The 11,356-nt window shown below is 40.5% G+C and overlaps 1 protein-coding gene across 3 annotated transcripts in view; it reads left to right on the top strand.

Moving 5' to 3' along the window:
• Window positions 1-11,356, top strand: part of FAM126B (family with sequence similarity 126 member B) — an 88,115-nt gene that overhangs the window by 32,938 nt on the left and 43,821 nt on the right. For all 3 annotated transcript variants that reach the window (XM_019523201.1, XM_019523203.1, XM_019523202.1), the window contains exons 2-5: window positions 1,218-1,295; window positions 2,448-2,549; window positions 6,373-6,552; window positions 9,442-9,522. In XM_019523201.1, the coding sequence (XP_019378746.1) occupies window positions 1,245-1,295; window positions 2,448-2,549; window positions 6,373-6,552; window positions 9,442-9,522 (414 nt within the window). In that variant the 5' untranslated portion in view covers window positions 1,218-1,244. The remainder of the gene's footprint in view (window positions 1-1,217; window positions 1,296-2,447; window positions 2,550-6,372; window positions 6,553-9,441; window positions 9,523-11,356) is intronic.

Raw genomic sequence — 11,356 nt, 5'->3', positions numbered from 1 at the left:
TTTTTTTTTTTTTCTCCATTCAGCGTGGGGTGGAAGAAACCTTATTTTAGATTTGAGTACCGCCTGGGACAGGTGGCGTCTGCTGCTCTGACTCCAGCCCCCACCCAAGAGTGGGGGAGACTGCATAGTGGCAGGTGAACTGTTGTCACTCCAGCTGCAGCCCCAATGTTGAGGCTGGGGCTGAAGTTGCCATTACTGCTGCTGCCTGGTTAGGGCTGGGGTCAGAGCTGTGGCATAGATTAAGTGGCAGCGGGGGGAGGAGAGGGGAAGCTCTGTGGGGCAGGCGTTGAGGTGGGGTTTACAGTTGTTGGGGGACAGGTAGTTTTGAGGATAGCTACCTGTCCCCTGCTGCTGCTTTCCCCACTTCATGATCCCTTGCTGCTGCTGCTTGTCCTGCCACAGCCTTGGGTGGGGGGCTAAGGAGTGTGAATTTAAGGCAACCTTCCAATAATTAGATTCTATACATAGAAAACTATAACAAACTTATAATTTTCCATGCGTAGAATCTAATTACAGGGGTGTGAGAGGCTGTCTTAAATTGGAAATAATTTTGGATTCAGGTAAATGGGTAAATAAGTTGTTAAATATTGGAAGGGTTGCAATATTTGTGTGCCACTGAAAAAGAAAACAGTAGTGTTTTTACTTTCATAAAATATACACATTGCTATGAATAGACCTCCAATTTGCAGTTTGAAAAGTGAAGCTTGCAATTCCTCAAGAGCAGTTTTGACAAAGCACAGCTGTTATGACTTCCAAAAGTCTATTTTACTTTAATTTTTTTTTAATTAAACAGCTTTGCTTTGTCACATTCAGGATTATCATTATAACCTTTTTCTCATGGTTTTATTCCATGATGCTCAGTTTGTTCCAGTTGTCTTTTTTCTTTGTACTATATTTGGTAAGGGAACAGGGATGGGTGGTGTGTTTGTCGCAGATAATGTGCAGTTTGGCCTGAAACAGTGAGTCCTCTTCCCACCCCCACCCTCCTTGAAGTACAGTAGCTTTATAGCTAGAAGCATGAAGGGAACAATTTAAAAATAAAAATTGAAATATGCAAATAATTTTCTGAAATACAACTTATGTTAATGTTTGATATGAATTTTAGCAGTCAGATATCAGAACCCTCTCCTGCACTGAGGGTGTTTTGTAACAGTATGTTTTATTGCCAACCTTTTAGCTTTAGTTGGCACTTCAGGGTTTTTCTTTCTCTCCTACAGGAAGAGAGGAGTAGGAGCTGTAAGAAAATGCTGGGATCAGAACGTGGCGTGGTGGAAGAATGGTTATCAGAATTCAAGGTAAGCTTAGGCTGATGAATGACAATGTTTTTTGTTACGGGTAATATTAAGAATGCTAATTAGTAAACATTAAAAATCAAAAGAAACTTCAACAGTATTTTAATCTTTTGTATTTTTGCATAGCACAGATGTCTGTATAAAGGTATTAAAATAAAAAGCACAGGTTGAAATACAAATATTAATTTAGTTTATTATAATGGTGAAAACATTATAGCCTGCTATGTAGATCTGCATTCAAAACATATCACACTATTTAAATCAATCTTACTAGAATGTAAAGGGAAACCAACTACTTTAAGCAAGTTTAACTTTGATAAACAATTTGTTATTAAAACTTTAAATATTGTTTGCCCAGTTTAAAAGTCCAGTGGAAATAGCTGTTAAACAGCTATAACTTCCTCTGCAGAATTTATGAACTCTCTAGTTCTTGTCACTAGAAACCTGAAAGTGTTGCTATAGTTGAAAAAACAAATAGACAAAAATAAGCTGCCTTCATTGCTTATTGCTTTCTGAGCTGAGAAACATATCAAAGTAGTTCATAAATAGTAATGATTAATTTTGATTGTTATTAATCTTTCCCTTTGAATAAGCTGGTCTTAGGTTGTATCAGTATTACCAGTGTTTAAGCTGATGGTGCAGTTTCATGTCCTTGTCAACATATGAGAATTTAGGAGATGCTAGTGCAGAATTTCTGCATGGGAGATCAGAGTAATGCAAGGATCTGATGCGACATGGTTGCCTGTGAGACAAGTGATGTTGTCCATGACCACTTGCTTTGCGTTGTTCATGCTTCTCATGTAAGTTTAGGACAATACAAAGTGAAAGTTTGGGCAAATAACTTTATGATTGGTATTACTGGTATTTATTATAATAGGTCCTGAGCTATTTAGGGATCTAAGCCTGTGATTTGCTGAATGCTTTCAACTGCTGCTGAAACTAATAGGAATTGGTCTGGAAAGAACTAAATTCCATCCTTATGACAAGGAGTTGTGGATTTCAGTCTTGACTGAGACTCAGGTTTGAAATTACTGTGTTTACTGTTGTTGGAATGAGGCTTAGTGCTTTCATAGTAGTATGTCAGTATATGGAAATCTTTATTCTCACCTACTCATCACAGTAATTGCTGTGCCTGTTTGTTTGTTTTCTCCTTAGGCATTACCTGAAACTCAAATCTCCAGTTATGCAGCAACACTACACCGGAAAAAATCACTGGTGCCAGCTCTTTATAAGGTCATTCAAGACCCAAACAATGAGGTAGGAGACTCCCAAAATCTCTTCTCCCACCAAAATAGAAAATAGTATTGAAGAGCTTGAATGTTGTTCCTCTGTTCTCAGGGGTTGATGCAGTTGCTTCTTCCACTTATACTTTTCAGTTTTTGACAATTGCTCAATGTCATCTTGTTAAGATGTAAACTGTTTGTTCTTAAAATTGTTGAATGCTGCTGCTTGCTTTGACTGGTCAGTGTGGCATACCACCTTTTACCCATTTCTTATGACGTTACAGTCTATTTGATTGTACTTTCTTCTGTTATTAGGTTACCATGAACCAGAATGTCAAAAGGAGTGTTCATTTTAAAAGCCTAATAGTAATCTTTTAGTAATCTTTTGCCATGATCTGGATCCGTTTGTCTTGATGCATCCAGGGCATTAGGCATGCACCAATATCTCTCGGGTATCAGAAAATAAACCACTTAATGACTCTTGGTACTTGTTCTCTTTCCTCTTTTACAGTTGCTTTTGAACTTTTATGTTCCGAGAATCAATCATCCCTCTGTCCTGTGTAAAAAGCAGAATAGCTAAAGGGATGTTAACTCTCTTATTTTCACAGATCTTTTCCTCTAAACATTAAGAAGCACATCAGAAAATGATTTTAAAAGTCTGCTACTGGTCTATGGGAAAACTTTTAGTGTTCATAAGTTTAAAATTTGTTGTGATGTTTGGGGTGTTTGTGAGTGACTGTACCTTCATACAGTCTGGAAGCTCCTAGTAAACTAATAGCTGTATCAGAGAGGTCTGCAAACAAAGCTGAATTTGGATTAAGTTTGTTTGGCCATTGTTAAACTTCTCTTTGGTCCATACGGGAGCTGAGGGACTTTTTATACATGCAGAACTTGCATACATTTCATTGATTTCTTTTTTTCCTTTCTGAAGTACTTAGCCTTTAAGCAGAGGCCAATCTTGTAAAGTTGCAATAGAAAAGTCACTTCAACCAGTTATTTCACTATTTAAAGGGGAAAAAATCTGTTTAATTTTTAATCTTCATTGTGCCTTGATTTAGGCCTATTAAGTTTCAAATGGGATAGAACTTTGGTATTGCCTCTACTAGTGTCATACAATGCTGTTTGTAGACGTGTTTCATCGATACAGTTTCTACTCTCTTCCCCCGGCCCCCCCACCCCCATTCATCCCTTGCAGATTTTTCATCCCTCATCAGTATTTTTTGTTGTCAAAGGTATCTTTTTCCTCTTCTAGCCCCTCTTCCCCTTTACCCCCAGGAAGGCTCCTGTTTCCTTAATTTAAAGAGTTTGTAGTGGCACTCTGATCTGTGAAAGAAAATACTTTTTGCTTAACTGCTGTTTTTTGGGCATCTGAAAATGTGCTAGGTAATTTTCAAGACCACAGTCCCAACCTGGACAATTTTTATATTTATTATAACAGCTGATTTTGATAATGTTACCTTTGGATAGGATTTACTATTTTAAACTAAAACAGGACTTGTTGTTTAATATTTTTGCAACCCTTTGAACATGCAAAGTCTATACAAGTACTAAGTATTATTGTAAGTATGCTAAAGAGAATAGCAGATATTCAACACAGAACAAAGCTGTGTTTTTTTTCCATCAAGGGGAATAAAATTGACTGACTTGTGATGTTGTTATTAAAATCCTGCCTTAAATAGGAGAGTCTTGAAGTAGCTTCCTTGCTTTATATGGATGTAAAAATCCATGTATGGTATTCCAGAACACAAGATTTTTTTTCCACTCTTGCCCACATTGCTGCTGCTAAGATCTATACCTCTTTTGCTTCAGCTGTTAGAAAAGAAAAGAAAAAAGCCTTTACTTCAGTGCAACTATTAGTTGTAAACCTTGATACCCAAGATGGCTATATAAGGTCCTTTGCATAAGGATTGCCATGGGAGTGAACAACTGTTGGGTTAAGAAGTGGTGTGTTTCAGCATATACAATGGCCTGTATTATTAGAAACTGATTTTTTCCCCATCTTTGTGCTGGTTGTGGAAAATGGTTATTCTGTTAAGACATAAATGTTGATCTAAATTAATGTTGTGTTAATGTTTTGATCAGTAATAGTATCTTTGAATGCTTATAAGAGTCTGAATATATATGTACATAAACTAGATAATTAGGCCATGCACATTTCTCATACGTTCAAAGTAATTAATTATAAAGAGAAGAATAAGGTTCCAAAGTCAATAAAGCCTGTGATTTTATTTTTTTTTAATACTTTCCAACAAAAAGGATCTTCCTGTCCTGAAGAAATGGAAATAACTGATAGCCTGGAATGGAATTTTTTTTGTCAATAGAACGTTGACTAAAAGTCCCCCTTTTTTATCAGACAAGTCTGGGCTCTCTTTTGACTGTACCTCTAAGTTGCTGTTTGAACTTGAGCTAGTCAAATAATATCTGTGCTTCAGTTCCCTCTGTTAGGTCACAGCATCACATATGTGTTGATTATAAGATAAAGTTTTTCTATCATTTTAAAAACTTTAAAATAGATTTAAGGTTGTAGACCTTGACCTTATGAACTGACTCAGATTTTATCAGGTGTCTTTCCTTTGTCTTCCCTGGGTTTTAGATCAGGCCTCCAGTCACATGGGCAGTAATCCTGGTTACATGCACTGAATCTAGGTATCCCCAGTGGAAATAAGCCTTGCAGTTCATAGGATGTCAAATTCGTTAAAAAGATGGTTTGTTTCGTTTTAAACTTTCCAAAACTTCATTGACATCCTAGGACAGGGTTGCTCAACCCATAGCCCTTGGGCTTGATCCAGCCAGTGGAACAGTGTCACCTAGCCCACTGTGCTCCAGCCATGGGTTTAGAAATTTGGTGATGGAGGAGTAATTACTGCTCCCCTGCTGCTAAATTTTGAGACCCATGGTGGGCCCCACAAGCCAGATGGCATGGTCCTGTGTACCAGATCAGGCATGGAGGGCAGTGTGGGACCTGATCCTGGCACACGGGGTTGGCTCTGTGCCACTTACACAGCCAGCAACTTTTTGCAAACACAAGCCGCAGCTTGTAACCCAGGTTTGTATGGCTAAAAGGTTGAGCACCACTGTTCTAGGAGAATGAAGCACTCTTGCACTGAATAGGTAGGATAGGGGCTATGGCAGTGTGCACTTTGTCTTGCTGTCCTGCCAGCGTACCTCAATTCTTTTCCAATATATCACTCTTAGTGGCATGAAGATAAGTCTTTCTTTAAGCCCATTCAATTCCTGGTCTTTCCTAGGATCTGCCAACAAGGGTGCTAATATATCCAGTTGTAGTTTTGCATTGTAGATGCCTATGAGTGTATCTACCCATTCACTTTACTGTGGAGTTGACTAACTAGCTCCACAGTAAAGCAGCACCATCTACATGTGTGCCAGTATTAGGGTGCAGTAAATTTAATTAACTCTGCCATAAGATAGTGTTGGGAACCATGCTATCTTAAGGTGGAGTACTTAACTCTTGCCAAAACAGACATGTGGGTGGTGATGGGCTGACTGGGGCAGGAGTGTGCTAAAGTGCAGAGGCTGCCTGCTGCCTAGCTCTGCACTTTAGCAGCCTAGTGCCCCAGCCAGCCCCTCCATTGCCCAATACCACCACCAAGAGCTTAGGGCTGACCCCTCCAGGCCCCCTGCCAGCCCAGAGCTGCTTCACACTGGTTCAGATGGCTGCGGTTCTAGGTGCATGTGTAGACACTGAGCCCAGGAGCAGCTGACTGGCGTAAACTGCACTGGAGTTGATCTCATCGCCTTAATGGCATGTGTAGAGGTACCTTGTATGTATTTGTACAAATTATTTCAAAAGAGAAGGCTTATGGTAACTCTAAGCTATTCTGTCCTTTTTTTGGTAGCTCCTGGAGCCTGTCTGCCACCAGCTCTTTGAACTCTATCGTAGTTCAGAAGTCCGGCTAAAGAGATTCACTTTGCAGTTTTTGCCAGAATTGATCTGGGTTTATCTGCGTCTTACTGCCAGCAGAGATAGACAGAGTAACGGTTGCATTGAAGCATTGCTTCTTGGGATTTACAATTTGGTAAGTGAGATAAGGGATGAGTGAGAACAGCTTTTTATATGCTTTTACATTACTGAGGAATAAAAATAAAATGAAGCTCAGGAATATCACAAGAACAAAATATTAAAAATGGTAATGTAATGATATTTTTAACTTGGAGGTAAAACAGTTTAATGTACATTTAGTGAAAGTATGTTTGTAGGACTATCTTTACAAGCTTGTAAATCAGATTGATTTCCCCTGCATAGGGCTTACTGTTCTGATTAACATTGATTCCAGTTCTTCTAACTTAGTATTTTGTTGCCTTTGTATATTTTTGTTTTCAAGAAAAATGTAGTAGTTCTTGTTTTTTAAAAGTCTAACAGTTGACACTTACAGAGAGCCTTTTCTCAGTTATGCTAAATCAGGCCTGTCCAACTGGTAGCCTGTAGGCCACATGTGGCTCCTGCTTGGCCACTGCTCTGGCTGTAACAGCAGCTGGGGGCTTTGGGCTCTCTCTCTCTCCTCCAGTGCAGCGCATGGAAGGGGTGACCATGTGGGTGCATGGTGCAGTACTGGGCAGTGATGCGTATCTGCAATACAATGGTGAGTGCAGTGGTGCCTGCGCAGCCTTTGAGGCGGGCATGTGGGTCTTGGTTTGGCCTACAGGGCAGGTGACCCCCAGCTGCTTGAAAGATGAACAGCCCTGTGCTAACTCAGTCTTTTCATGGGGGGCTTTTTCTGTTGCTTTTTCTCAACATATTTTAAGGAAAAAAATAGAGGCTAAAGCAGCATTTGGCCACAAGTCATACACAGAGGGGGACTCTTCTCTGTTACAGTTATAACTAAAACAAAATGTTATTCCAACTGAAGACTTATATTTGGTAGTCAGTTTTAAGGGTGATTTCAGTGTCAGAAAAAAACGTTGTCACAGACATTAAATTATGTAGATTGGGGTGGCCACCTGTGAACAGCCTGTATGTGGCACCTGGCAAATGCTAGAAGGAGCAGGGAACGCTGGTAGATGGGGCAAGAAGCAGGAAGTAGAGCAGCAGTTGGGCAGGGAGCACAGGGTGGGAAGCAGTGAGCAAGACAGCGAATTTAGGCAAAAGAAGGGGATTGGAGTGGTAGTTGGGGAGAGTGTGGGGCTAATTTGTGGCGTGTCTGCTAAAAAGGTTGGCCCCACTGATGTAGATCTTGCAAATATATATTCTTAATGTTGCATCAGTTTTTATTAGGTCATTTATTAGCAATGTTATCAGGTTAGGCCCTTTCCTATAATGAAAATTTCAGCTTTTACAGGCATTTGGTGTAGCCTGTCCTAAAATTGTCCTTTTTTCTAATCCATTACAAATTTTCTTTTGCCAAGATGTGTTCTTAAATATTTTTTCTTTATATCCTTGGTAAGCATGATATGGCTCAGCTGGATTTATTTTCTCTCTTGCTATGTTGTTATAAATCCAAAATAATTTCAATAAAATCAAGATACTGATTTTATGCTGATGTAAATGACATCAAAGCCTGACTAGTAGCTTTTTATTTTTATTTTTTGGTGAGAAGTAGCTCATATTTCTGTCACTGGAGTCAGTTTACATGAAGATGCTTTAGCTGGTACTTTTAGAACTCATGTAAATGATTCACACATGCATGAGCTCAGCAGTTTAGAACTGTATTGCTACGTTTTCTGCAGACTGAAATAGAAGGAGAGGTTTTAAATGTTTGAAGCAGTCCCCATTTTTACTACTAGTGACAGAAATCAATAGATATTCACTCGGCTACACCTTAATTTCCTTCTTTGTGACACAGTAATTTTGCTGGTATCTTTCTCATGAAACATACCAGATACAAACAGAAAAACAATCCTGTTTACAACTTTTCTTTAAAAAAGGGGGAAAAAAGAAAATGAAAGTGCACGAGGAATTATTTAAATCCAGACAAATGACTTTACAAATGCTATCAACTTTAGTCTTCCCCTCTCTCTTCCATAAAGCTCTATTTTTATTTAAAATAGAATAATTAATTTCTAGTATGTTAGAAATTTCATAGTAGAATATGGAGAGAGCAGTATTTGACATTTTATATGGGGTTACTCCATAATAAATTAAAATTGCTATGCTGTAACACAAGCAAACTAGCAGTCTTTAAGCAAATAAAAACTTTAATATGAAAGCTATCTGAAAATATTGTCAGTCTTTCACTGCCCTTGCCAGTATATTTGTTAGAAACCCTGCCAGTTGCCTTGTTTTCAACTTTTTCCCTTTGATAGATTTATTAAGATATACTACCTCTTGCCAATAAATGACTCATCAGCTGTTGCACTTTTATACTTTGTGGCTTTCACCTTCAGTCTTGTTCCATTATATAATTTTTGTGCTTTATAAGTGTTATAACTGAGAAGATTTTTAATTCATTTCTGATTCCTTGAGGAATGCGTTGTTTCAAAGCCTGTGTTTGTTGCTTCGGTATGGTGCCAATAGGTGCTGTACTGAGATGTTCTGTTTGTGCTGTCTTTGACAACAGTGCAGTTTTGTGAAACTGGACAATAAATTAGCTGTGAGTAGAGATTAGAGATGTGCACAATTGCCATAGTTAGGGAGGTATCTCCAGAACCAGTTACCTCTGTTGCTGGGCATAACTTGGAATGTCTCGTTATACCACTCCTTACCTGTACTTGGATAGTGTAGACACACTCAAAGGGAGGAAATGCTCCATTGTAAATTGGCTTGGATACGGATTTTTCAAAGCAACCTGTGGTAGTGGAGTCATTCCTGTTGTTTTTGGTGTTTTTTAATGGCAAATATAAAAATTTGTAAGTAAATTAATTTGCAAGGAAAAAAGGTCTTGATTTATTATTTGTTTTAACTGTCTTTGCCGTAAGAAAGTTCATAGAAGATTCCAAATCCTGTTTCCTTATGTCTTTGACTACTGCAGGAAATTGCTGATAAAGATGGGAACAATAAAGTTTTATCATTCACCATCCCTTCGTTATCCAAGCCCTCAATATACCATGAGGTAAGAATGCAGCCATGATAAGTTAAAACTGGATTCAGTAAGGCAGGGCTTAGCTGCCTACAGCCTGTGGCTAAATACAGCCTACAAAGAGATTGGATCCGGTCTGCGTTTTACTAAGGGCACATCAATTTCCCAGTTGTTTGATTTGGTCCAAGTTTTGCTAATAGCATGCCAATTGCTTCTAGCTGCTTTAGCCAACTGCTGCAACCCAGGTGGAGGGTTGCTCTTCACTGCAGCCTCTGTTCACTGTCGCTGGAGTGGCAGGAGAGGAGTGCTGGCCTATGGCACTGACTGGGTTTCAAGCTGTGGCTTGTGTTTGCAAAAAGTTGCTGGCTGTGTAATAAGGACTGAAAACTGGGTCCAGTCAATGTCAGAAATAAATACCCTGCATATATCTTCAAAGAATTTTCAAAGCTATAATGTTTTTGAAATGGTGTAACCTAATCTAAATGTAAAGGAAGAAGGTGAAGATAGATAAATGAGCATGAAGGGAAGTTTCATTTCTACTGTTTTTGTTTTGATATGGCTGATTCCCAACCAAGGGGAAGAGCTCGACCAGGAATTCTTAGGTCAGCTTACAGAGGTAGTGAAGTCTAAGGATGGGGGACCTGAACTTCCTGGACATCTGCTGGGAAGAGCAGTCAGCCAGGTCTGACCGCTCACGTAGGTTCCTAGCCAGAATGCAGGACTTCCATCTAACCCAGGAGGTGCACAGCCCCACCAAGGAGACGCCTTGTTGGACCTGGTGCTGGCCACGGGAGATGACCTGGTGAGGGGGCTGCGGGTGCTTGACCACCTGGGCGACAGTGATCATGGCCTGCTGGAATTCACCATCCAGCGCAAGGTGGCAAAGGCCTGCAGCAAGGCAGCAGCCCTAGATTTCAGGAGGGCAAACTTCAGTGAGATAAGGAGAATAGTCAGGGAAGCGCTGAGGTCCCAGAGGGGAGGGGAGCCAGGTGTCCAAGGTAAGTGATCGCTCCTTAAGGAGACGATCCTCCAAGCCCAAAGGAAGGTTATCCCAACGAGGATCAAAGGGAGCAGGAGGGCACACAAGCCTCCATGGCTCACCAAAAGCATCCGGGAATGTATCCTAGCTAAAAGGGAGGCGTACCACCTAATGGAAAGGAGGGGACATCACCAGGAATGACTACACTGCAGTTGCTTGGGGATGTAGGGGGGCAGTCAGCAAAGCCAAGGCAGAGATGGAACTGGGACTAGCTTCCCAGATTAAAGACAACAAGAAGTCCTTCTTTAAATACATAGGGGGTAAAAAGGTTCCGGGTAATGTGGGTCCCCTGCAGGACACGTTAGGAAATGTGGTTGTCACACCAGACGACAAAGCCAACGTGTTTAACAATTTCTTTGCCTCCATTTTCCTAAGCAGGGACCGGAACAGTCACCCCCCCGCTGGGCCCCCCTCAGGCCCCAGGGGTTGCACACCTAGGCCAAGGTTTAGTGAGGAACTAGTTAGGGAACTTCTGGGAGGGACTGGATGTATTCAAGTCAGCTGGTCCAGACGATCTCCACCCTAGAATACTAAAGGAATTGGCTGAGGTCATTGCAGGACCCCTGGCATGGCTTTATGAGCACTCGTGGTGCTCTGGTGTAGTGCCAGAGGACTGGAAGAGGGCCAACATGGTTCCCATCTTCAAAAAGGGGAGGAAGGAGGACCCAGGAAACTATAGGCCAGTTAGTCTTACCTCGATCCTAGGCAAGCTGTTTGAGAAAATTATTTTGGCACATATCCACAAGGAGCCAGCAGGGGAGGTCATGCTTAGGGGCAACCAACATGGGTTCATTAGTGGCAGGTCCTATCAGACCAACCTGGTGGCCT

The sequence above is a fragment of the Gavialis gangeticus genome, unplaced genomic scaffold (assembly GCF_001723915.1).
Source record: "Gavialis gangeticus isolate Ggan-Ray unplaced genomic scaffold, GavGan_comp1, whole genome shotgun sequence".
Lineage (NCBI taxonomy): Eukaryota > Metazoa > Chordata > Crocodylia > Gavialidae > Gavialis > Gavialis gangeticus.
This window is presented reverse-complemented; position numbering and strand designations above follow the sequence as displayed.